At 40.9% G+C, this 25,112-nt stretch overlaps 2 protein-coding genes across 12 annotated transcripts in view; one reads left to right on the forward strand and one right to left on the reverse strand.

Annotated features, from left to right (window-relative positions):
• ZNF699 (zinc finger protein 699) overlaps positions 1–12,349 on the reverse strand; it is a 36,692-nt gene extending 24,343 nt beyond the window's left edge. Inside the window, exon 1 of the mRNA XM_081498072.1 lies at positions 12,084–12,349. The gene's annotated coding sequence lies outside the window, so the exon portion shown is untranslated. The remainder of the gene's footprint in view (positions 1–12,083) is intronic.
• ZNF177 (zinc finger protein 177) lies at positions 1,073–24,150 on the forward strand. 11 transcript variants are annotated; one of them, XM_081498077.1, is made up of 8 exons: positions 1,073–1,544; positions 6,576–6,631; positions 7,308–7,390; positions 18,386–18,471; positions 19,082–19,208; positions 20,373–20,465; positions 20,832–21,019; positions 21,884–24,150. In XM_081498077.1, exons 3-8 carry the CDS (start codon positions 7,348–7,350, stop codon positions 22,991–22,993), a joined length of 1,647 nt encoding a protein of 548 aa, XP_081354203.1. In that variant the 5' UTR covers positions 1,073–1,544; positions 6,576–6,631; positions 7,308–7,347; the 3' UTR covers positions 22,994–24,150. The 11 variants fall into 11 exon arrangements, with proteins under 11 accessions (XP_081354203.1, XP_081354199.1, XP_081354209.1 ...); XM_081498073.1 differs by having other exon boundaries at positions 1,073–1,492; XM_081498083.1 differs by having other exon boundaries at positions 1,073–1,492; positions 20,832–20,914; positions 22,364–24,150.
• Positions 24,151–25,112: the final 962 nt, after the last annotated feature.

Raw genomic sequence — 25,112 nt, forward strand, 5'->3', positions numbered from 1 at the left:
TCTTCTACTTTGATTCTAAATGTTGTTGTTGTTGTTCAGTCGCTCAGTCCTGTCCAACTCTTTGTGACCCCATGGACTGCAGCAGGCCAGGCTTCCCTGTCCTTCACCATCTCCTGGAGCTTGCTCAAACTCATGTCCATTTAGTTAGTAAGGCCATCCAACCATCTCATCCTCTGCTGAACTTTTATATTCACCTGATCTAACCTCCCCTCAAGAGAAATCTTTTTATCTCTGGAAAACTTCGTTATCTAAAGACATAGTTTCTGGGAATTCCCTGGTGATCCAGTGGTTAGGGTTTAGTGCTTTCATTGCAGGGGGCCTGGATTAGATCCCTGGTCAGGGGACTAAGATCTTGCAAGCCTCCCAGCCAAAAATAAAGAAATAAGACACAAAGTTTTTGAGGATAAATTACAATTAAATCAGATTTAGTAGGTTACTTGTATAGTTCATGATGTAACACTGAGAAACAAGTCCTCACACCAAATTGAATAACAGCTATTAAAAATTCCCTTTCTTGGGGACTTCCCCGGTGGTCCAGTGGTTGAGAATCTCCCTTCCAATGCAGGGGACACTGGGTCATCCCCAGTGGGGGAACTAAGATCATACAAACTGCAGGGCAGCTAAGCCTGTGCGCCGATACTAAGATCCAATGCAGCGAAGTAAATACATCAAAATTAAGTAAAATAAATTTTTTAAAATTCCGTTTCCTTTTGCGGAAAGACAACTTAGAGGATTCCTAAAGCTTAGTGTAGACTGTGCACTGTCACCTTAATTATCTGCCTCCTTCTATGATATGACTCTTCAATTATACACCCAAATTTGAAAGCAATTGTCATTAATGTAAGATGCATGGACTACTGAGGAAAGGAAACCACCGAGCCGATCCTGGGCCACAGCCCCGCCTTGCGGGTCCGGAACCTGCACCTCAATGCCTCTCAGCGGGAGGAAAATGGTATAACTTAACTCTCCGAAGCTCCGGGACTTTAGAAGCAGTGGCCTCTAGGGCCCGCCCAACCTCCGAGGCCCCACCCCTTAGGCTGTACGCGGACACTGGAAGTGCGCGTGCGCGTTTGAATTTGAGCGTGCGCAACGCGGAAGTTCTGTTATTTGTGCGCCTAGGCCCGGGTTGAGGTGAAGTTTTCGTTTCTTATCGTCCCGTCTCTGTGCGGTCAAGCAGGATGGGAAGAGACCCAAGAGGATGCTTGAAGTCAAAGGACGCTGGCCTCGAGGGCTGACCTGGCCGCCCTGGCTTCCCGCCGGCGCTGCCGGGCGGCGGCCCCTCCTCCGAGAGCCCGGACCCACTCGGCCCGCCAGAGTTCCGGCGGCAGTTCCGGGAGGAGGCGGGTCTGCCCGGCCTACTCTCCATCCGCGTTGCTTCCGATTTCACAAGCCTCCAGAGCAGCCTTTGGGTCCTTTCTCCACAAAGAAAAGAAATAGCATCTCCGTCCTTCTCGACACTCCAGCGCTTATGGCCCCCTGTCCCCGGGTCCCGGTGAGCTCTCGGTGGCTTTACTCCGGCCGTAGTTGTCGGTTATTGAAGTTTGGTAAGTCATATTCCGTTGGAAAGAGAAGAAACCTTTGTAGGTTATTAGGGAGCACGTGTGTTTGATCTAAATAAGAGCAGGAGTGAAGGGATTCATATAAATAATAAATTTACCATATGAGAGCCCGTAAAGCCCCAAACCTTCAAAATCCAGAAGTCTCTGGGAAGGAAGCCGATCGAGGCAGTTTTCCGTTAGTAGCAGCAGTTGGAATTGAATTTATGTAAGATGAGTTTTGACGGGTAGATTTTTCTTCCAGGTATTCATCTAGAATTTCTTTTTTTTTTTTTCGCCCGTGCTGCACGGGCTGGAGGGATCTTAGTTCCCCCACCAGGAGTTGAACCGTGGCCCACGTGATTGACAGTGCGGAGTCCTAACCACTGGACCACCAAGAAATTCCCTCATCCTGAAATTTTTATCTTAAGAAAATTTGTGGTCAATAAAAGGAATATCTGTGAACCCTTAATCTAGGTTCACTAATTTAAGATTTTGTCTGTCAATTTATATATATATAAAATGATGAACCATTTAATGGTAAATTGCAGACATTGACTTCTAAGAATGAGGACAGTTTCCTACGAAGAACAAAACTCCATTGTCCATCCAAGAAAATCAAAATTTCTCCAGTTTTCCAAAAGTGTATTTTATAGTTGTCGGGTTTTGGGGGGAGCTGGGATTCAAATAAGATTTGGACGTTGCATTTAGGTTTTACATCTGTTTTACCTAAAACATTTGCCAGTATTTTTGGTTCCTGCAGTCCAGGAGATTTATATTGAAAAATGTTGGCATTCCCATATGGTGATGTTCTCCTATAATTTCATGTAATTAACTTGTGTATCTCATAAAGTGGACATTCAGTCTAGGGTGTGTGTGCTCAGTCGTGTCTGTGTCTTTTGCGACCCCATGGACTGTAGCCCACCAGGCTCCTCTGTCCATGGGATTTCCCGGGCAAGACTACTGGAGTGGGTTGCCATTCCCTCCTCCAGGGGATCTTCTTGACCCAGGGATCAAACCCAGGTCACCTGCCTTTGCAGGCAGGTTCTGTACCACTGAGTCACCTGGTAGAGCCAGTAGTGTCTAATACAAATGTAATGTGATTTAAAATTTTTTAGTAGTCAAATTAGGAGAAAATATACATGTGAAGTTATTTTTAATAATATGTCCTATCTAACCTAATTTACCCAGTTATTAATATATAACTATTGGTGAAATTAATGACCAATGTAGCTAATAAAAGTTATTAGTGAGAAATTGTACATTTCTTTTGTACCAAGTTGTTGGACTCTGATATGTATTTAAACCTCAGCTCACCTCAGTATGGATGCTAAATTTTTATTAGAAATTCTTGATCTGTATTTAGCTGTCAGAAAATTGACTGTTGAAAAAGTATTTGGGGAAACCCAGATTGCTCCAAACATACTGAAAGATTTTTTTTAGTAACTGAACAGTTTTATTTCTAAAACTTAATTAAAAGTGAGTAAAATGACAAATTCAGACCGTCAGTCTCACTAGCCACGTTTCATATTCACGGTAGCCACATAGAGCAAGACAATGACTACTGCCTTAGACTGCAGGTTTAGAGACTTGAAAATTTCCTAGGTGATGTGTACTTCATGTTATGTCACATCAGGAGGCACGTAAATGCAAGTCGTCCACTGTGTATTAGGAACGCAAAGTGTTCAGTTAAGATACCCATCTCTCTCTTGCACAGTCACATTTTTCTTTGTGGTAATCTGTAGGTGATAGGCTTCCCAGGTGGCTCGGTGCTAAAGAATCTGTCCACAGTGCAGGAATGCTGGTTTGATCCCTTTGTCAGGAAGATCCCCTGGAAAAGGAAATGACAGCCCACTCCAGGATTCTTGTCTGGGAAATCCCATGAACAGAAGAGCCTGACGGGCTAATCTGTGGGGTCACAAAAGAGTTGGACATGGCTCAGCAACTTAACAACAACAACAACAATCTGTGGGTGATACTTGGAAATGGGAATAATCTGTTGGCCAACCCTTTCACCCCGTGGTTTTAGCATCACTTGTTGATCTTCACTTCTACCTATTTTTACATTGGGGTCTTGAAAAGTGCTTTTTGTTGTTGTTTTTCCTAATTCTTTTTCTTTTTTTCCAAATTTTTCCATTCTCTTGCTGTCAGTCTTCTGTGAACAAGAGCTTTCTCTCCCCACTTCCCTTGCCTTCTCTATTTTTTTCCCTTTCGGGGTTTCACAACATATTCCCCTATTTTTCTTTCATTTATCGTATTATAAACAGTTGCTGTCATTTGATGCTCAGACTCTCCCAAACTTGGCCAAGAGTAGTCCTTTTAATTTGATTCATGTGTCCCTTCAACACATCCCTATAAATCTTTGAGCATAAATTCCCAGTTCACTTTGAACTTGACTGTTGCTGCTGTTGCTGCTTAGTCACTTCAGTCATCTCCGACTGAATTCTCCAGGAATTCTCATTGGAGAATTCTCCATGGAATTCTCCAGGCAAGAGTACTAAAGTGGGTTGCCATGCCCTCCTCCAGGGGATCTTCCCAACCCAGGGATCAAACCCAGGTCTCCTGCATTGCAGGCAGATTCTTTACTGCTGAGGAACCAGAGAAGCCCCAACCTTGACTGTTACAGACCATAATCAATGATTTCTCCAAGAAGCCTGTTTCCTTGTAGACACCAAGGTCTGTGTGATACATGGACTCAGTGCTCCTGGGGTTTAATTGTGTCTAGGCCTTTCAGTGGATATCTAAAATAGATATTTTCAGGACTTTTCTGGCGGTCCAGTGCTTAAGACTCCATGCTTCCACTGTAGGGGGTACAAGTTCAATCCCTGATTGGGGAACTAAGATCCCACATGCCACACAAAGTGGCCAAAAATATAAATAAATAAATAAGTTTTTTAAAAAATATTTATAATTTTATATCCTCCTTTTCATATAAATTATATTGTGAACATACTCTGATATTATTATTCTTTAAAAACCCAATTAAAATATATCTTTTCTTACATCATAGGTTCATACTCATATTCCTAGTAAAAATTTGGGGCAGCCCAGACCTGCTAAGTTAATCATTTCCTACACACTATTTCATGATCACTGTCCAGTCATATTGGAGAATAACAGTAATCTCAGGAGTTCAGACTTTTGAGACAGAGTAACCTGGATTTAGGCTCTGGCTCACCACTTCCTAAGTGGTGATCTTAGACCAATTACTACTGCTGTTTGCACATGAACTGCCTCAACTATTGAATGACAGTAATAATAACTTGATAATCATATGAGCTTACAATGTTTCTAGCACATAATGGGTACTTAGTAAACCGCGGTTATTTATATTCATGCCGTCTACAGTTCCTAATGACTTTCACATAATATGTAACTGCCGTCTTCTACAGAGAGATGGCTAATGAATGATGCTTGTTGACAAATCAGTAATGCCTACTGCTTAAAGATTGATTGCATGAGGCAAGACTCCCACTACTACTTAGTCAAGAGAAATTGAACTGTCTTGAAGAGACTTCGGGAATAAGACGTATAAGGCAGATTTCGCTGTCAGATTCACAGATGCCAGCCATTGATCTTTTCCCTTGTGGCAAGTGCTCGCTGATGCTCCTTTCAGAGACAGTACTTTACTGGCCTGTGAGCAGAATGTCTTTGTGGTCTGGGTCTACGCAGTCCTGCTTCTGGGCTGTCTAGGAGGGTGCTAAAGTATATAACAATATCCTGTTGTCTAAATCCTGGGACTTGGGGAGAAAGGGGTAAGTGTGCCCATTTTTGTGGGAGAAGTTCTGCTTAATTACATGATGAGTTATCACTGCTGGTTTCCCTGGTGGCTCAGAGGGTAAAGCGTTTGCCTGCAATGCAGGAGACTCGGGTTCGATCCCTGGGTCGGGAGGATCCCCTGGAGAAGGAAATGGCAACCCACTCCAGTACTCTTGCCTGGAGAATCCCATGGACAGAGAAGCCTGGTAGGCTACAGTCCATGGGGTTGCAAAGAGTCAGACAGGACTGAGCGACTTCACTTTCACTTTTTACTTTTATCACTGTTAGCCAAAAAAAAAAAAAAAAAACCCAACAATTTTACCTGTCTAGACTTTAATTTCTTTATCTGTAAAATGAAATTAGATTATTAAACTTTTTTTCCTTTTTATCAAAATCCATTTCTAATTTCAGGTGAGGCAGACTGTAGGACATTTTATGGCAGCAGTGTGTATGTGTTTTCTTAGAATTAGTGTGGGGTGTTTCCAGGCAAGTGAGTAGGAAATTTATTCTTTTATAAAAGCACATGCTTCTCCCTACCAGGTAGATATGTTTCCTTCTAGTGAAACAGCTTTTTATTCCAACAGAACCTGCTTAGGGCCTGAGTCCAAGTTAAATTTCCTCAGATCTTAGGGCCTTTCATTTACATAAGATGATACCATCATCCCAGTATTTCCTAATTCAATCCAGTCATCCATGCTGGTTGTGTGACCTCATTTAGCTATAATAGACAGGGAGCTGACATGTGATTCTGAGAATTTGTACTGTCACTGGAGGAGTGATGCATTTACAGCATTTATTGTTGGTAATGTGCTCAGAACTATTGCTAATTCTATCACTAGAGAAAAATAAGACCAGAAGAGGTCACAATCTAGTTGTGGTGAGATACATCGTTAGGAGAGAGAGAGGTGCTCTTAAAGCTACATAATTGGATGAGGTCACTATGAATATGTCCAGGTAGAGAGGAGAAGGGGCTTGAGGGCCATCAAGCCCTGGGGTTGATGGTGGGAGGACATGAAACCTGTCTAGGCTTTGGGTCTCCCTTCCTCTTTCTCAAGTGCACACTGAGTGAAGATCTGTCCATTGTACTGACTTTATTTTTTCTAGGATAAAAGGCTTAGGACTTCAAAATTGTGTATATAAGCTTGAGCTTGGGTTTTAGGCAAAAGATTGGGAGTCTATTTTGTGAAAAATGAGAGAGAGAGAATGTGAATATGTTTGCATTTTAGTTTTAAAATTTACTAGTGTGATCAAGTTAACACAAACACTTTGTTGTTTCTCAAGTTATACTTGAAAGTATTTGGTATCCCTGAAGAGCAGACTCTCGGCCCCTTATTTTTGTAAGTATTTGTCATCCCTTACATGTTCTTCCTATATCAGGCATCTTCCTCTCAGAGCAGGGCACCAGCTATGCAGACCTCATCTGGATCAGTTCAGGTAGAACTAAGAGGAAAGCTGAAGAAAAGGGAAAGTTTTCCAAGAGAGGGAAAAGGCTAATTATTTATTTATTTATTTGGCTGTGCTGGGTCTTCGTTGCTGCTCACAGCTTTCTCTAGTGTGACAAGTAGGGACTACTCCTTGTTGTGGTGCACAGGCTTATCATTTTGGTGGCCTCTCTTGTTGTGGAGCACAGACTCTAGGCTTGCAGGATCAGCAGTTGTGGCACATGGGCTAAGTTGTTCCACAGCAAGCGAGATCTTCTCGGACCAGGGACCAAACCCATGACCCCTGCATTGGCAGGTGGATTTTTGTCTACTGTACCACCAGGGAAGTCCAAACTTCTCTTAACTTTTCCCTCACCTTTGAAAACTTTCTTTTGGCCTGACAGTAGGATCTGTCCCATTTTTTAATTAAAATTTTGCATTTGCTGTAAGCTCTCTGTCCATTTCCTTTCACCTTTGTTTTCCTCCATGGTGCTTTCTGTTTATTGTCAGTTTCAACACTTATAGAATCATTTTTTAACACCTTCCTTCCATTTATTTTCCAATAACATAATTTTTTGTAATCTTATTTTAGATTGGGAGATTTGTCTCAATACCAGAAAGTCAGCACCTCAATGGAATATTTTGAATGGGAAAAAATCCAATGTGGTAGACATGGTAAGATTCACAAGGTATAATTCCTTCCCTTCCACTAGTGGAAGATTAACAGTTCCATAAAATAGAAAAGCAGCATGATAACCATGACAGATATTTGAGGCTAGTGTCATTCGCCTGTTTTTCAGTCTCTGAGCATTGTGAATTTGGCAGACACTCGAAATAGCCCTCACAATATATTTCATTACACAGAATTCACTTGGCTAAATATTCCCATATATGTCATTCTGATGAAGTTTTGGATAAATCATTTCATTTTGGTCAACTATCAGCTAAACTCTATAAGAATCCTTATGAAAGTAAAGAATACAACAGAGCTTTCTTGCAGAATGATCACTTCATTTTGGTTGAAAGCAGTGAGGTCTGGAACCATTCATTGCAGTGAAAATGAAAAAAAAAAAACAAAAACTTCAATCATGCCAATTTGTTTCTTGTATATACTCTTATTTTTAAAGACTAATGATGTTAAGCATAAATATGGTCAGCTGATCTTTGACAAAGGAGCGAAGGAAATGGAATGTAGAAATATAATTCTTTTCAACAGATGATGCTGGAACAGCCAGAGATCTACATGCAAAAGAATAAATCTAGACACTGACCTTAACACTCTGAACAAAAGTTAATTCAAAATGCATTGCAGCCCTAGGTATTAAACACAAAACTGTAAAATTCCTTGAAGATAACATAGGAGAAAACTTAGAAGCCCTTGGGGTATGGCAATACTATTTTAAATATAACATGGAAGACATGATCCATAAAAGAAATAATTGATAAACTGACATTGTTAAAATTCAAAATTTCTGCTCTGCTAAAGGCATTGTCCAGAGAGTGAGAAGGCAAGCACAGATTTAGAGAAAATATCTGCAAAAGACAACTGATAAAAGACTCTTAAGACTCAACAATAAGAAAACTAACAGCTGGTTAAAAATGGACTGAAACCTTAATAGACACAGCAGCAAAGAAGATATACAAATAGCAAATAAGCTTGTGAAAAGATGGTCCACATAATATATCACCAGAGAAAAGAGAGAGAGGGCCTTCCTGAGCTCTAGTGTAAATATAAGCACACACACCCTTTGCCAGTAACTCTGCCCTGGCCATCCATACTCATGCACCTCACTAGAAACCCAGAGCCTCTTGTTCCTAGAGGAAATGACAAGGCTGCACCCAACAAAAATGCAGAGGGCAGGCTGCTTATTCATTGGGATACACCCTAGAAAGGAGAATTCACTGAAGAGGTTTATTCCATTGTTTTAATTTGGGAGAGAGGAGGTAGAAGGAAGTTCCAGAGAGGGTCAGACAGCACAGTAATTCAGACAAGTGGCATGTCTCTTCTCACCAAAATTTGCTCTGCTACCTGCTATAATCATTAACAACCTTTGGCCCTGACCTCAAGGTTCTTCCACTTCAGGACCACCAAACACTGCTCCTACTTCTGAAGGATAAAAATATTTAGGACGGGGAGCAGGGGTAGGGGACACTAATTTGATGTGAACAGTAAGTTCTAAGGGTACCCACACAGATGGCTTCCAGGTACCAAGCAGAACCTGAGGCCAGGAATGATGAAGCTGGCATAAAACTATTGAACCAGATGTGAGTTTCTCATTTGAATCTCATTTGAGAACTGCAGTTGAATGCTGAACACATGGGGTCTAAGGACCCTGACCCTCTTCAAAGTCAAAAACCCAGGACAATTTACTAGTCAGCCTTCTGGGTTCTGCACCTGTGAACACAACCAACCATGAACTGCGTAGTACTCTGCTGCTGCTGCTGCTGCTACGTCGCTTCAGTCGTGTCCGACTCTGTGCGACCCCATAGACGGCAGCCCACCAGGCCCCGCCGTCCCTGGGATTCTCCAGGCAAGAATACTGGAGTGGGTTGCCATTTCCTTCTCCAGTGCATGAAAGGGAAAAGTGAAAGTGAAGTCGCTCAGTCGTGTCCGACTCTTAGCGACCCCATGGGCTGCAGCCTACCAGGCTCCTCTGTCCATGGGATTTTCCAGGCAAGAGTACTGGAGTGGGGTGCCATTGCCTTCTCCACGTAGTACTCTAGTACATACTCATTGAAAAAAAACAAATCTACATGTAAGTGAACCTGTTCAGATCAACCCTTGTTGTTCAAGGGTCAACTGTAATGATATATATTCATTATAGTATCATACAGGGTATTTTTACTGCCCTAAAAATCCTCTGTGCCCTGCTTATATATATTCTACCAATCACTCTCACTAATCGCTGGCAACCACTGATCTCCAATTTTGTCTTTTCCAGAGTATCTTACAGTTGGAATCATACAGTATTTAATCTTTCCAGAATGGCTTCTTTCACTTAATAATATATTGCATTTAAGGTCTTTTCATGGCCTGATAGTTCATTCACTTTAGCTCTGGTAATCTGTTGTTTCTTATCTGTTCACCTTCTGAAGGACATCTTGACTGCTTCCAAGTTTTGGCAGTTATGAGTAAAACTGCTGTAAACATTCATGTGCAAAGAAACAACCCTCCCCACCACCAATCCAGAGCATGCATGTGCTGGTTTTTGTGTGGATGTATGTTTTCAGCTTCAGTTCAGTTCAGTTTAGTTGCTCAGTCGTGTCCCGACTCTTTGCGACCCCATGAATTGCAGCACACCAGGCCTCTCTGTCCATCACCAGCTCCCAGAGTGTACCCAAACCCATGTCCATCGAGTCAGTGATGCCATCCAACCATCTCATCCTCTGTCGTCCCCTTCCCCTCCTGTCCCCAATCCTACCCAGCATTAGGATCTTTTCCAGTGAGTCAACTCTTTGCATGAGGTGGCCAAAGTATTGGAGTTTCAGCTTCAACATCAGTCCTTCCAATGAACACCCAGGATTGATCTCTTTTAGGATGGATTGATTGGATCTCCTTGCAGTCCAAGGGACTCTCAAGAGTCTTCTCCAACACCACAGTTCAAAAGCATCAATTCTGCGGTGCTCAGCTTTCTTCACTGTCTAACTCTCACATCCATACATGACCACTGGAAAAACCATAGCCTTGACTAGATGGACTTTTGTTGGCAAAGTAATGTCTCTGCTTTTAAATATGCTATCTAGGTTGGCCATAACCTTCCTTCCAAGGAGTAAGCATCTTTTAATTTCATGGCTGCAGTCACCATCAGCAGTGATTTTGGAGCCCAAAAAAATAAAGTCTGACACTGTTTCCACTGTTTCCCCATCTATTTCCCATGAAGTGATGGGACCAGATGCCATGATCTTAGTTTTCTGAACGTTGAGCTTTAAGCCAACTTTTTCACTCTCCTCCTTCACCTTCATCAAGAGGCTCTTTAGTTCTTCTTCACTTTCTGCCATAAGGGTGGTGTCATCTGCATATCGGAGGTTATTGATATTTCTCCTGGCAATCTTGATTCCAGCTTGTGTTTCTTCCAGCCCAGCGTTTCTCATGATGTACTCTGCATATAAATTAAATAAGCAGGGTGACAATATACAGCCTTGACGTACTCCTTTTCCTATTTGGAACCAGTCTGTTGTTCATGTCCAGTTCTAACTGTTGCTTCCTGACCTGCATACAGGTTTCTCAAGAGACAGGTCAGATGGTCTGGTATTCCCATCTCTTGAAGAATATTCCACAGTTTATTGTGATCCACACCGTCAAAGGCTTTGGCATAGTCAATAAAGCAGAAATAGATGTTTTTCTGGAACTCTGGTTTTTGTGTGGATATACGTTTTCAGCTTACTTGGGTAAATATCAAGGAGTGTGACTACTGTATTACTTGGTAGGATTATGTTTAGTTTTGTAAGCAACCACCAAATTGTATCCCAAAGTGGCTGTACAATTTTGTATTTCTACCAGCACTGAATGAGCTTTCCTGTTCTACATCTTCACCAGTGTTAGTCATTATTAGTATCAGATTTTGGCCATTCTCAGATTTGTAGTGGCCTGTATGTCTCTGTCTGTATGTCTGTCTCGGCAGGTAGCTTAAAGTCTGATCTAGACTCTTTGGTTATTTGTTTTTAATACCAGGATAATCATTGTTTAAATTGGAATTGGGACAGAAAGGTCTCTGACTTCTGGGGGGCTTATTTTGGTTAGGAAGAAGGGAGAGGTATTGACCACACAAGAGAATCCATAGTGGCTGAGGAAGTGAAGTTTGGACTCCTTTTGACCGCTCAGTCTCCTTTTCAAAATCTTGGGGATCTCTGCGTTTTCCCTTGGGGAGAGCAAATGGAGTCAAAGACGTGGGCTCATGTACCTGGGGGTCATTTTATATTTTAATATGACATCAAGAGTAAGTTACTTTACTTGATAAGCCTCTTTTGCTTAAAATAAAATGTCCTGCGTGGGTTCTCAGGATGTCCAACTTCTGCGACCCCATAGACTTCAGGCCGCCAGGCTCCTCTGCCCATGGCATTTTCCAGGCAAGAATACTGGAGTAGGTTGCCATTTCCTACTCCAGGGGATCTTCCCTACCCAGGAATGAAACCTGCCGTCTCCTGCATTGCCAGGTGGATTCTTTACCACGAGACACCTGGCAACCCCCCAAACTTTACTGGGCTTGGCCTCCGCTTGTAGCCCAGCAGACTCACTGGGCCTTAACCACTCTCGGCTTTGCCGCATCCTATGCTCGCCCACTCGTCGGAGTTAAGGTCGAGACCGGAAGCAGAAGTGCGCCTCCGGGAACGGCGTAGTCTCTATAGCCCGCCCCCTCCCGCAGTTTACCTTATCTGTTGGCATCCGATCCGGCCAGACCCAAGCCCAGGTTCTGACTGCGAGTCTGGGGTGGCCGTTGGAGAACGGGGAAGGATCATGGGTGTGACAGAAGGCGCGAGCTGCTCGCGACCGCAGCGCCTATTGCCCAGCTGCCTATTGCCAAGCTTCCGCGCGACTCCCAGCCCTAGCTGCGCGCATGGGGCTGCAAGACCCGCCGCTTTTACTCCCAGCAGCGACCGGCTCCATCCCCGCCCGTTGAGGCCGCGCTTTTCTCGACTCCGGAAGGACTGCTCGGTCGGTCTGTACCCAGGAGGCGATGCGGGCAGGGCACGTGCCCGGGGTCTTTTCTCCATCTCCTGTCCACCTCTTTAAAAGGCCTCGCCCAACTCAGACTGCATTTCCGTAAGAAGATGTCCATTCTTGTGTCTCATTTTCTTCCGTTAATGACGTGTATTGAAGTACTCATTAGTTCACAGAGATCTGCCTTTTTTTTTTTTTTAACTTCTTTTACAGCTCTGTTGTGTGGAATCATCCAGTTGGTGGACGATTGAGTTGTTCCCATCTGAGTGGGTTTGTGCATGTTTCTTCATATTTATGGACTTAGGATTTTAAATTTTAAGGTCGATTTTTAGAACTTGAGTTGTTGGGTCATATGTGCTGTTCCTATATAATGTAGACTGCCCCTTTGTTCTGTTTTGAGTCCTCAGAGCTATATTTTGTATCCAGCAAGCTGCATACGTCTTAGTTTTCAAGTAATCTTACCTGTAGATGCTTTTGAATGTTTACACACTGTCATTTCATCCAGGAATGGCAGGTTTATTCTTCCTTTATTATCTTCTGACCTATCATGTCTCTCCATCCTTGTCCACTCTCCCCAATTTACTGTGCTGTCTGTAACATGCTTAGTAGAAGTAGCCACTCTTTATCTGTGTCTCAAAGGCCTTCAGCTTTTATCTAGTAAATTGAAACACTTGCTCTATATTTTTGACATGTTTTCAGGTTTAAAGATATTTCCTTTTATTCTTCTTTTTTGTTTGTTTACTAACATTATTTTTTGTAATAGTTTTTGTTGTTATTGTTCAGTTTCTAAGTCATGCCTGACTCTTTGTGACCCCGTGGACTGTAGCTCTCCAGACTTCTTTGTCCTCCACTGTCTCCCAGAGTTTGCTCAGATTCATGTCCATTGAGTCAGTGATGCTATCTAACCATTTCATCCTCTGCTGCCCTCTTCTCCGTTTGCCTTCAGTCTTTACCAACATCACAGTCTTTTCCATTGAGTCAGCTCTTCCCATCAGGTGGCCAAAGTATTGAAGCTTCAGCTTTAGCATCAGTCCTTCCAGTGAATATTCAGGGTTGATTTCCATTAGGATTGGCTGGTTTGATCTCCCTCTTCTCCTGGAGAAGAGTCTTCTCCAGCATCACAGTTCGAAAGCATCAATTCTTCGGTGCTCAGCCTTCTTTGTGGTCCAACTCTCACATCCCTGCATGACTACTGGAAAAACCATTGCTTTGACTATATGGACCTTTGTCAGCAAAGTGATGTCTCTGCTTTTTAATAGGCTATCAAGGTTTGTCATAGCTTTCCTTCCAAGGAGCATCTTTTAATTGTAATAGCTTTATTGAGATACAATCACATGTAACTAAAGTGTATAATCCAGTGTATTTTAGTGTATTCCCAGAGATATACCACCCTCACCACAATCTAATTTTAGAAGATTTTCATCATCCAAAAGAAATCCCATACTCATTAGCACATGCACATGGGAGCTTGTCCCATGCCTCATTACCCACCAGGCCCAGGCTACCACTAATCTGCTTCTTGTCTTTATAGACTTGTCCATTCTGGACATTTCATATACATGTAATCATATAATATTTTGTCTTTTGTGAATGGTTCTTTCACTTAGTATGAAGTTTTCAAGGTTCATCCACATTGTAGGAAATGTCGGTACTTAATTCCTGTTAATGGCCAAGTAATATTCTTTTGTATGGGTACATCACATTTATCCATTCACAATTTAATGGGCATTTGGGTTATTTCCACATTTCGGCTGTTGTAAATAATGCTACTGTGAGCTCTCCTGCTAAAGTTTTTGTGTGGACTTATTTTCATTTGTCTTGGGTTTATATGTAGGAGTGGAATGCTGATTCTTATGATAATCATATATTTAACCTTTTTGATAAACTGCAAAGTTATTTCTAAAGGGACTGCACCATTATTCTTTCCCATCAGCAAATAAGAGTCCTGATTTCTCCACATCCTCACCAGTTGTTAGTCTTTTTGATAATAATTATCAAAATGAGTGTCAAGTAGTATCTTGTGGTTTTAATTTGCATGTCCCTGGTAGTTAATAATAAGCATATTTTCATATGCTTAATGGCTATTGTATTTTCTTTAAAAACATATTTTGCCCATTTTAAAAGTTGAGGGTTTTTTTTTTTTTTATAGAGTTGGTCAAAATATTTTTAAATCATTAGGCATTGTTGGGTATTATCAGACATTTTTAGTGTGTTATTGAGATGATCATACTATTTTCTACTTTGATATATTGTGCTGTGTTCAGTCGCTCAGTCATGTCCAACTCTTTGTGACCCTATGGACAATAGCCTGCCAGGCTCCTCTGTTCGTGGAATTTTCCAGGCCAGAATACTGGAGTGGGTTGCCATTTCCTTCTCCAGGGGATCTTCCCAGCCTAGGGATCGAACCTTCATCTCCTGCACTGGCAGGTGGATTCTTTACCATGGAGCTACCAGGGAAGCCCATATATATATATGTATATATATGTATAGATCTGTGTGCATATATATACACACACATATGCACACACATGCATATATGTATACAATATATATAAATAAGTCACTTTGCTGTACACCTGAAACTAACATGACATATATATCAACATACTTCAATTAAAAAATTTTAAACAAACTTTTAGCAGAAGTTTTTAGCATTATCACAACACCATTACTACATACCCCCAAGTTAACAGTTTTTCTTGATATTATCAGTGGTCTTTAGCCAAAGGTTACCAGGGACACACAGAGTTAAACAAGTTGGATTTATTATTTATTGCAGCAAGGCAGAATGCACACTATAGTGAACTGTGGGATGTCTTAATAAAGGAATGTTAGAAAAGACTTATTAAGGCATTTGGTTTTGTACATGTGAAGCTTACATAATTTTGTAAATCATTATTACCTCAATAAAAATAAACTTAAAAATTACTTTTAAAAGGGAAAGGGAGGGACTTCCCTGGTAGTCCCATGGCTAAGACTCCCAGCTTCCAATGCAGGGGATCCAGGTTCAATCCCTGGTCAGGGAACTAGACCTCACATGCCCCAACAAAGACCTGGTGCAGGCAATAAATAAATAAATATTTTTTAAAAAAAAGAAAAAAGAAAAGGAAACATTGTTCTTGATAAACATATTAGCAAATTTGCTCATAAGTTTAATGAAAAAATCATAGATCATTTTAACATTCAGGAAGGTTGCTTTAAAGGGCATCCAGTATAAAAACTACTGGCTCAGAAGCACACTGCATGGAGAAGGGAATGGCAGCCCACTCCAGTATTCTTGCCTGGAGAATTCCATAGATAGAAGAGGCTGGTGGGCTACAGTCCATGGCCCCGCAAAGAGTTAGACAGGACTGAGTGACTAACACTTGACTAGAATGCTTAAAAGGATGGAGCTGCATTGCTGAACTAACTCAGCATTGAGAGGGAGCAAGCTGTTTTATAATAAATCACTTGGGAAAAAAAAGCACACTGCGTATTGGAATTAAAAAATGTCATTCCAAGGATCAAAAGTGTGAGTTGTAAGTGAATGTGATTTTTCAAGCTATAGTGATATTTTCCAAGGGTTGGTGATATTTTAAAATTGTTTAATCCAACAATATCTTTTTTCCCACTTTGGTAGAAATAGCTATTTTTGAAGGCAAATTCTCTAGTTTTTTAACTAATTTGTCAGTGTTGAGCATTTTCTAGACTTTGTCCATATCTGCTGACCTTTGTTAATTGAGAACCTAAAATCATGTAACTTAAAAGGAATATATCTTTAAGGTGCCAGCTGAAACCAGAAACTCTGTAAATGCGACTACAAAGCCTTAACATTAAAAAATTTTTAACATATTTCTCTCATCTATAAAAAATGAATTGGGGGCTTCCATGGTGGCTCAGTAGTAAAGAATCCACCCACCAGTGCAGGAGAGATGAGTTCGATCCCTGGTCTGGGCAGATCCCACATGCTGCAGAGCAACTAAGCCCAAGCACCACAACTAGTGAACCCATGTTCCACAACTACTGAAGCCCGTGCACCACAACTGGAGAGTAGCCCTCACTCACTGCAACTAGAGAAAAGCCCGCACAACAATGAAGACCCAGCACAGCCTAAAATAAATAACATTATTAAAAAAAAAAGCTCCAAGGACCACACATTGCAGTGAATTATTACACCTCTTAAGTCTCTTAATCAGGAGGAGTTCTCCTTTCCTCTTTCTCCTCCAAACTGGATATTTCTGATTATGTCCTCTATACATCATTTAGCATGTCCTCTGTCCCCTCCTCTTACCCTTCTTCTATAAACTTCTCATTAGATTAAAGGATTTGTTAGGGTTTTTTTTTTTTTTTAGCAAAAAATATTTTATAATTGGTATTGTCTCTTGTTGCATCATATCAGAACTCATGGTGTCCAGGTGTCTCTTTTAAGATGTTAAGATTTATCAGCTTGATCTTCCTTTATAAAGTTGCCCAGCACATCTATTTAGTCTTAAAATTATCCCCTTCAGGTTTCTTAGTTACAAAAAAAGGGGGGGGGGTCACTTAATGGGGAAACCTGCTGCATACTATCTTAACCAAGTGATCAAAATTAACATCAGTAATGAGACATACTGTCATCATATGCCTCCTGAAATGATTCACTGAGGACAAGCATCAGTTACAAAATACATCATCCAAAAATAAACTTTGTGAATCTAACCATGAGAAAACAACAGACAAACAGAAACTGAGGGTAGTCTATGTGTAAAACATTTGACCTGGGACTTTTCAAACCTGGAAAGATGAAGAAAGGCCAAAGGACTGGTCCAGATTAAAGATGAAAGAAACATAGTCTGAGGGCATAATCCTGGATGGGAAATTTTAAAGTGGCTGCTGTAAAGGATATTATTGGACTAGTTGGTGAAATTCTGCATATGAATTATATGTTAGATAATAAATTGGTTTTGATCATGTTAGGGAAAGTCCCAAGTTCCTATGACACTCTGAAGTATATAGGAAAAAAGGGTCTAACACCTGCAATTTCCTCTCAAGTAGTTTCCTCTCAATATTCTTAATGAAACACACACACACCCCTACAGAGAGGAGAAAGGAAGCAAATGTGACAAAACTTTAACAATTAGTAAAGAGTATAGGGAAGCTCATCATTTTTACACTAATTCTTACACTTTTTGAGTTTGAAATTTTTTCAAAGCTAGAAGCTGAAAATAAATATTCCCATTCACTTTTCACCTAATATTTTAGTAACCATTGATTGTCATTGCCTAAGTGCATTAATTTACTAGCAGTTTCAGAATGGTGACTTTCTGATTCTAGCATTTTCTTCATAATAAATGAAATTAGAATAAAGTTTGTGATTATTCTGGAAAGAACTTTGCTTTATCACAACTATTTAGTAATAATAAAATATTGTTCATAAAGGAGGGGACAGGATGATACAGCCTTGATTTTTTTTTTAAGAATTTTCAGAATAACAAAATTATATCCTGGCCACCTCTTGTAGTGACCATTGACTGTTTTTTAGTAACATTATGGACTCGTGGCTCTGTTTTATATTTGGTGTATTTCAACTGATTGTAATCATTACTCTTTATTAAACTGTTCCATCGTAAGCCAGTGGGAACCTTTTTAAGTTTTCTCCTGTGTGGTAGATTCCTTCCTTTCTGGTATAAGCTGTTCCAGGCTTATGCTGAACGTTTCTTGTTCCACACTGAACATATTTCCCAAAGGAGTCCTGGTTTCTTATACAGAGGAATTTTAATACTAGAGAACTCATTGCTCCTGAGTTGTTAGTGACTCTAGGCAATTTTGGTGGCTCAATCTAGGGAAAAGTTTAAAAAATAAGAACATACTGTATTCCCAGTTCCTAATTGTTCTTGGGTAAGGAGATAAATTCTTTACTGTATTATGTGTATGTATATGTGCATTTGGGTGCTTGTGGTTACTCTGAAGCTAGTATGAGGAAGCTTACAAGGCCTCTAAGTGTTGACTGTCTGTCAGGCCCAGAATCTCATGACTTCTTTCTTCATTTCTAGGTCTTCATGCTCAGAACCCTGCCAAGCCAGGAGGGAGACACACAAAAGGAAGAATGGCTGCAGGATTGCTGACAACCTGGTCACAGGTATGTGGGAAGTTACTGTTTCCCAAAAAACATCACTGTTCCCAAAGGGTACATCTCTTGTCCATGACCCAGAGCTTCACAGCCCAACCAGGCTAGCCTCAGGCTCCCTCAGTTCTTTGCACTTCTTAGAATGGGAGAGAGAGAATGTTTAAGGAAAGGCTTCAACATTTGTTTTGTTCTTCAGATAATCCCCCAGGGTGAGTGTTAGTTCCATATTCCATTGGGTGCCATGAAGGAAAATACAGACTTTTTTTCACTAGGAACAACCTTCATTTTCCAAGTATTTTTCTCATTCTGTAGTATGCTCAATCTGTACTACATCTTGAATAAGATTGGAAGATTCCTTGCAACCTAGTTGTGGCAATATCAGCTCAGCTTTGTTAGAAAAGCTTCTAAAAACCATGAGCCTGAAAGAGATGGTCCAATGAGTGAGAACAGAAGTGGAAAGTTCCAGGAACTTGGGTGAAATGATGAGAGGCCTCTGAAGAATGTCTGAGCTTACTGCACATTGGGTCTTCTCCCCAAGTCCTCTCAGCCTCACCCATCATCTTTCTGGTTCAAAGTTAGAGATAGTTCTTGGCTGAACCTGAATGTATACATGGTGTTTTAGGACTTGGTGACCTTCGAGGAAGTGTCAGTGGACTTCTCACAGGAGGAGTGGGCCCTGCTGGCCCCTGCTCAGAAAATCCTGTACAGAGATGTGATGTTGGAGAACTTTAGGAACCTGGCCTCAGTGGGTAAAGTTGGCCTCATTCCTTCATATTCATTTGTTCATGCATGTACTAGTTCTTCATCACTTGTCTGTCCCAGGAACTGAAAAGAACAGCTATATATGGTAAACACAGAATGGACAGTTCCTGCCCTTGTGGGGCAGTCTTACCACTTCCCAAGAAAATTCACTGATTGTATTTTCTCAGTCCTTAAAAAATTTAGGTGATGGAGAAGGAAATGGCAGCCCACTCCTGGAAAATCCCATGGATGGAGAAGCCTGGTAGGCTACTGTCCATGGGGTAGCAAAGAGTTGGACACAACTGAGCGACTTCACTTTCACTTTTAGTTCTCTCAATCATAGAAAACCAATCTTCTCTTAAGAAAGGGAGAAGCAGCCACTCTTTTTTTTGGCTTTGCATTTTATTTTCTACATATCATTGAATTTATAATTAATACTGGTCACCTTGAATTCATAGCTGGAACAAAGGAACAGACCTGAGACATCGCCCGCCAGCACTAGCCTAAGTAGAGCTGCCCCCTTTCTCTGCAGTTGTGGTTTACTACTTCCTGGGTTGGAAGGAATAACTGGGAGCTCTGCAATGATCAGACCCTTCAGGCAAGAACCAGTGTGTTAATAGTGTGAATTAGATATACTGACTACCTGCTCTGCTTAATTGTTATGAAACTGAACTAATCAGCAGCTATAAAGCACATACTTTGTTATGTGCTAGGCTCTGCCTCCTGGCCTGTAAATAATTTAAGAAGACCTAGGGAATACCATCAGATGTGCTAATTGTATTTGGGTGTTAACAAAAGCAGATCTAGGCAAGCTGTCCACTTAAATGATACCTTCTGGTCAGAAAAAATTTTAAGATTGTGATCATGTAAAATTACTCAAACCTTCTAGAAAAAATATTTTTTGAAAAATAAACTAAATGCCTTTATATAAAAAAAAAATTTAGGTGATTTACAGATCTTGGGCTTAGAATTCAAGGGTCAGATCATGTGGGACAAGGTGTGTGGGTGTTTGTCTTATGGTGCTCTGTGAAAGGGCTATGTAATCTGATTCTTTTGCTGCTCTTGCCTATCTTCAGAATCCTTGAAAACCAAAGTATTGGAATCAGTTTTGTGGAAAGATTCCTTGTCTCCTTCACAGTCTCCCCACATCATGTGTCTTTCCCCATGAGCAGGGTATCATCTCTGCAAACACAGTCTGATCACTGAGGTGGCGCAGGAAGAGCTGAGGCCAGAGGGGAGAGGAATTCTCCAAAGTACTTGTACAGGTGAGCCCCAGGCAGGAAGGGGTCATTGTATGGAATAGCCACAGCCTGTGAGGGGTGGTACAGTTAGTCAGTCATTGTTAGATAAGAAGGCTGAGACCATTACATGAGCTTTCTGTCTCAAGCCTCCAGAATTCTATGTAAAATACCTATCATTTCCATTGCTTGTTCCTATTACTGGCATCTTTTCCGAGAGCCAAGTTCCTAAATTAATTTCTCTGATCACTGGTTACATCCTCTCTCTCACATTTTCCTCCTATATTTAGTGTTATTAATTGAAAACAAATCCGTAGCATGCCTGCCTCCTTTTTTCTTTCACCCCTACTTTTTCTCCCAATAATTATAACAAATTTCCCCATTCACTTTCAGATGGGGCTACTCAACTTAAATCAAAAGATGTAATTCTCGTGCAGAATGTTCCTGGAGAACAAACTGCCAATGGCATAAAAATGGTGAGATTCACTAGAAATGATTCCTGTTTTTTAAGACTGGGAGATCTCTGTGAATTTCAAGGAATTAAAACAGCAGCAGCACCCAAGCAAGAGGAGACACTTGAGGCAAGTAGAATTCACTCATCAGAAAGCTGCGCCAGGAAATCCTTTATTAATCCCATAAAATTGGAGAAATCTCCAAACACTTGCATTCTTGCAGAGAATATCAAAAAGTAAACATTTACTTGGGCTTCCCTGGTAGTGCAGTGGTAGAGAATCTGCCTGCCAATGCAGGAGATGCAGGTTCAATCCTTGAGTTGGGAAGATCCCCTGGAAAAGGAAATGACTTCTCACTCCAGTATTCTTACCTAGAAAATCCCATGGACAGAGGAGCCTGCTGGGGTCACAATCCATGGGGTCACAGAAGAGACACAACATAGCGACTAAACAACAACAACAACAACATTTACTTAAATGTCATTCCACTATTAAGTATTTAATAAATCATTCATTCTTCACCCATGATTAGAAAAACTCTATAATTAGGATGCCCTTTGATGGAATGGATTCCATGGGGCCTTGGGAAGAGTATTCAGCTATTTCAACTTGAAAGAATAAGGCAAAAAATATACACAGACTCTGAAAATGGCAAAAATGTTAGTCATAATAATCTACTTCCTGTATATGGCAGGATCCACATGGAAATGAGTTCCTGTGTAGTAAAAGTGAGAAAGCCTTTGTGTGTGCTAAGTCACTTCAAGCATGTCCGACTCTGTGTGACCCTATGGATTGTAGCCTGCTAGGCTCCTCTGTCCATGGGATTCTCCAGGCAAGAATACTGGAGTGGGTTGCCATGCCCTTCTCCAGGGGATCTTCCCAACCCAGGGATCAAACCCAGGTCTCCTGCATTGCAGGCAGATTCTTTACTGTTTGAGCCATCAGGGAAGCCCCAAGAAAGCCTTTAGTCATCACTTACTCCTTTTTCTGTAGGCATTAACCCACCCTGGTGAGAAACCATTGGAACATAATCATTGTAGAAAATTCTTCAGAAAGAATTATCACCTTATTCATACAAGATATTGCAAGGGTGAGAAATGCTACAAATATAAAGAATATGGGAAAGACTTCGGCCATCCCTCAACTCTTAGGAGTCATGTGACTACTCATATTGGAGAGAAAATTCTTGAATTCAGTGATTGTGGAAAAACTTTCAATCAAGAGTCATCCCTTAGGAAACACTTCAAAACTCTCACAGGAGAAAAATCTGAGTGTAATCAACATCTTACGTCCTTCAACTTACACTCTTCCTTCTCAGTACATGAACAAATACCTACTGAAGAGAAACTCCATGAATGCAGTGACTGTGGAAAAAGATCTTCCCATTGTGTCCACAAAAAAATGTGTACTATGAAAGAAAGCTCAAAATGTAATGGACATGGGAAAGTTTTCACTGGCCCCTTGTCCCTTCAGGTATGTATGAGACCTCACACTGGAGAGAAAGCTTATGAATGTAGGGATTGTGGGAAAGCCTTTGTTTTTCAGTCTTCCTTTAAGAAACATGTGAGATCACACACTGGAGAGAAACCTTATGAGTGTAATCACTGCGGAAAATCCTTCAGCCAGAGCTCTCATCTTAACGTTCACAAAAGAATTCACACTGGAGAGAAACCTTACGACTGTAAGGAATGTGGCAAGGCTTTCACTGTTCCTTCATCCCTTCAGAAACATATGAGAACCCATACTGGAGAGAAACCCTATGAATGTAGTGACTGTGGGAAAGCCTTTATTGATCAGTCATCCCTTAAGAAACATACCCGATCTCACACTGGAGAGAAACCTTATGAGTGTAATCACTGTGGAAAATCCTTCAGCACAGGCTCTTATCTCATTGTGCACAAGAGAGCTCACACTGGAGAGAAAACCTATGCATGTAAAAAATGTGGGAAGGCCTTTAGGAATTCCTCTTGCCTAAGAGTGCATATGAGAACTCACACAGGGGAGAAGCCTTATAAATGTATCCAGTGTGGAAAAGCATTCAGCACTAGCACTAACCTTATAATGCACAAGCGAATACATACTGGGCAGAAGCTCTGTGAGTGAAATGACTACAAGCTAGCCTTAAGGGCCCCTTCCCCCCTCAGTCATTTTCGAACACACTCTGGAGAGAACCCTGTTACAACCAATTTAGAAAGCCATCAGGCACAACTCTTGAGTTACATTATACTGGGGCAAACGTTGTAAATGTTATGGTCCTGTGATTGTATCATTGAGTGTTTAATCTTTAAAGTGTGATAACTCATTAGCTGAAGAGTATTAAAGATTATATAGCACTCTAAATTCCCCTTGATCTACATCACAAAGTTTTTTTTTTTTTTAGTATTTATTTATTTATGTATTTATTTGGCTACAACAAGTCTTAATTGTGGCACGTAGGATCCTCAGTCTTCATCGTCACATACAAGATCTTTAGTCACAACATACAGGATCTAGTTCCCTGACCAGGGTTTGAATCTAGGCCCTCTGCATCCGGAGTGTGGATTCTTAGCCACAAGACCACAAGGGAAGTCCCTCACTAAATTTTAGGTATGTGATGTTTTTATTATAAGTAAGTACTAAATATTGTGCATTTCCAATCAAGATATCTTGGACTGAACTATAGGTTATTTAGAAATACGTATTTTAATGTGCAGACTGGGCGTATTTTAGTTATCTTTTAGTTATAGATTTCTAATTGAACTGCGTTATCCACAGAATGCCTGATCTTCATGACATAGATTCAGTAACATACAAACAGAAAATTATTAGAGACTTGCTATGTGGCCTAGTGTGTGACATACAAGAAGTTGCTGTCCCAATATCCATTTCTCCCTTGCTTCCTTCAAGTAACAAAACTACAGTTGTTTTCAAATTAGCAGTGTAGACGATTTCTGAGGACTCCTCTCCCAACTTTCCTTGCAACTGTGAGTGCCCATGAGCTCACAGTCTTGGCCTGTGAGAAAGAAGCAAGAGGTCACTGCTTGTGGGTTCTAAAGAATTCCATGGAAATGGGAGCATGGCATCTGGCATTTTCACTTTACCATCTGCCCTCAGGTTTATCTCTTTTTTTCTTAGAGCATAGACCAATAAGATGACATTCATAGACTACTGATTATATAATAGACATATAAGGTATTTTTTGGCTGTATATAAGCAACTATGAGTTGCTTGTTTCTGAATTTCATGTAACATGAGAAAAATAAACTAACTGGTTTAAATCACTCATGTGGGAAGAATCTGTTACAGTGGATTTCAGTCTTAACTGATGCATCTCATATATGGCCAAGCTTTAAGAATCCTTCAAGGGAGAGGGAGCATATGTATTCTTATGGCTGATTCATGTTGTATGGCAGAAACCAGCACAACATTGTAAAGCAGTTCTCCGATTAAAATTTTTTTTTTTAATCTTTCAAGTATAGTTGAAAACGGTGTATTCTGTAATTGTTGACTATAGGTCAGTTTTCATTCCAGTCCCAAAGAAAGGCAATGCCAAAGAATGCTCAAAACTGCCACACAATTGCACTTATCTCACTTGCTAACAAAGTAATGCTTAAAATTCTCCAAGCCAGGCTTCAACAGTACATGAACTGAGAACTTCCAGATGTTCAAGCTGGATTTAGAAAAGGCAGAGGAACCAGAGATCAAATTGCCAACATCCATTGGACCATCAAAGCAAGAGAGTTCCAGAAAAACATCTAGTTCTGCTTTATTGACTATGCCAGTGCCTTTGACTGTGTGGATCACAACAGACTGTGGAAAATTCTTAAAGAGATGGTAATACCAGACTACCTTACCTGCCTCCTGAGAAATCTGTGTGCAGGTCAAGAAGCAACAGTTAGAACTAGACATGAAACAACAGACTGGTTCCAAATCAGGAAAGGAGTATGTCAAGGCTGTATATTGTCACCCTGCTTATTTATATGCAGAGTACATCATGGGAAATTCTGGGCTGGATGAAATACAAGCTGAAATCAAGATTGCCGGGAGAAATATCAATAACCTCAGATACACAGATAACACCACCCTTATGGCAGAAAGTGAAGAAGAACTGAAGAGCCTCTTGATGAAAGAGGAGAGTGAAAAAGCTGGCTTAAAACTCAACATTCAGAAAACTAAGATCATGGCATCTGGTCCCATCACTTCATGGCAAATAGATGGGGAAACAGTGGAAACAGTGAGAGAC

The sequence above is a fragment of the Giraffa tippelskirchi genome, chromosome 6 (assembly GCF_054371585.1).
Source record: "Giraffa tippelskirchi isolate mGirTip1 chromosome 6, T2T-mGirTip1v1.2.pri, whole genome shotgun sequence".
Taxonomy (NCBI): domain Eukaryota; kingdom Metazoa; phylum Chordata; class Mammalia; order Artiodactyla; family Giraffidae; genus Giraffa; species Giraffa tippelskirchi.

Excerpts from the sequence above, each read along its gene's own strand:
- ZNF177 (XM_081498073.1), top strand. The coding sequence starts at position 1,199 with ATGCTTGAAGTCAAAGGACGCTGGCCTCGAGGGCTGACCTGGCCGCCC. Across the intron at positions 18,472-19,081 it reads TGCTGACAACCTGGTCACAG|GACTTGGTGACCTTCGAGGA; the intron begins GTATGTGGGAAG and ends ATGGTGTTTTAG. Across the intron at positions 19,209-20,372 it reads TAGGAACCTGGCCTCAGTGG|GGTATCATCTCTGCAAACAC; the intron begins GTAAAGTTGGCC and ends CCCCATGAGCAG.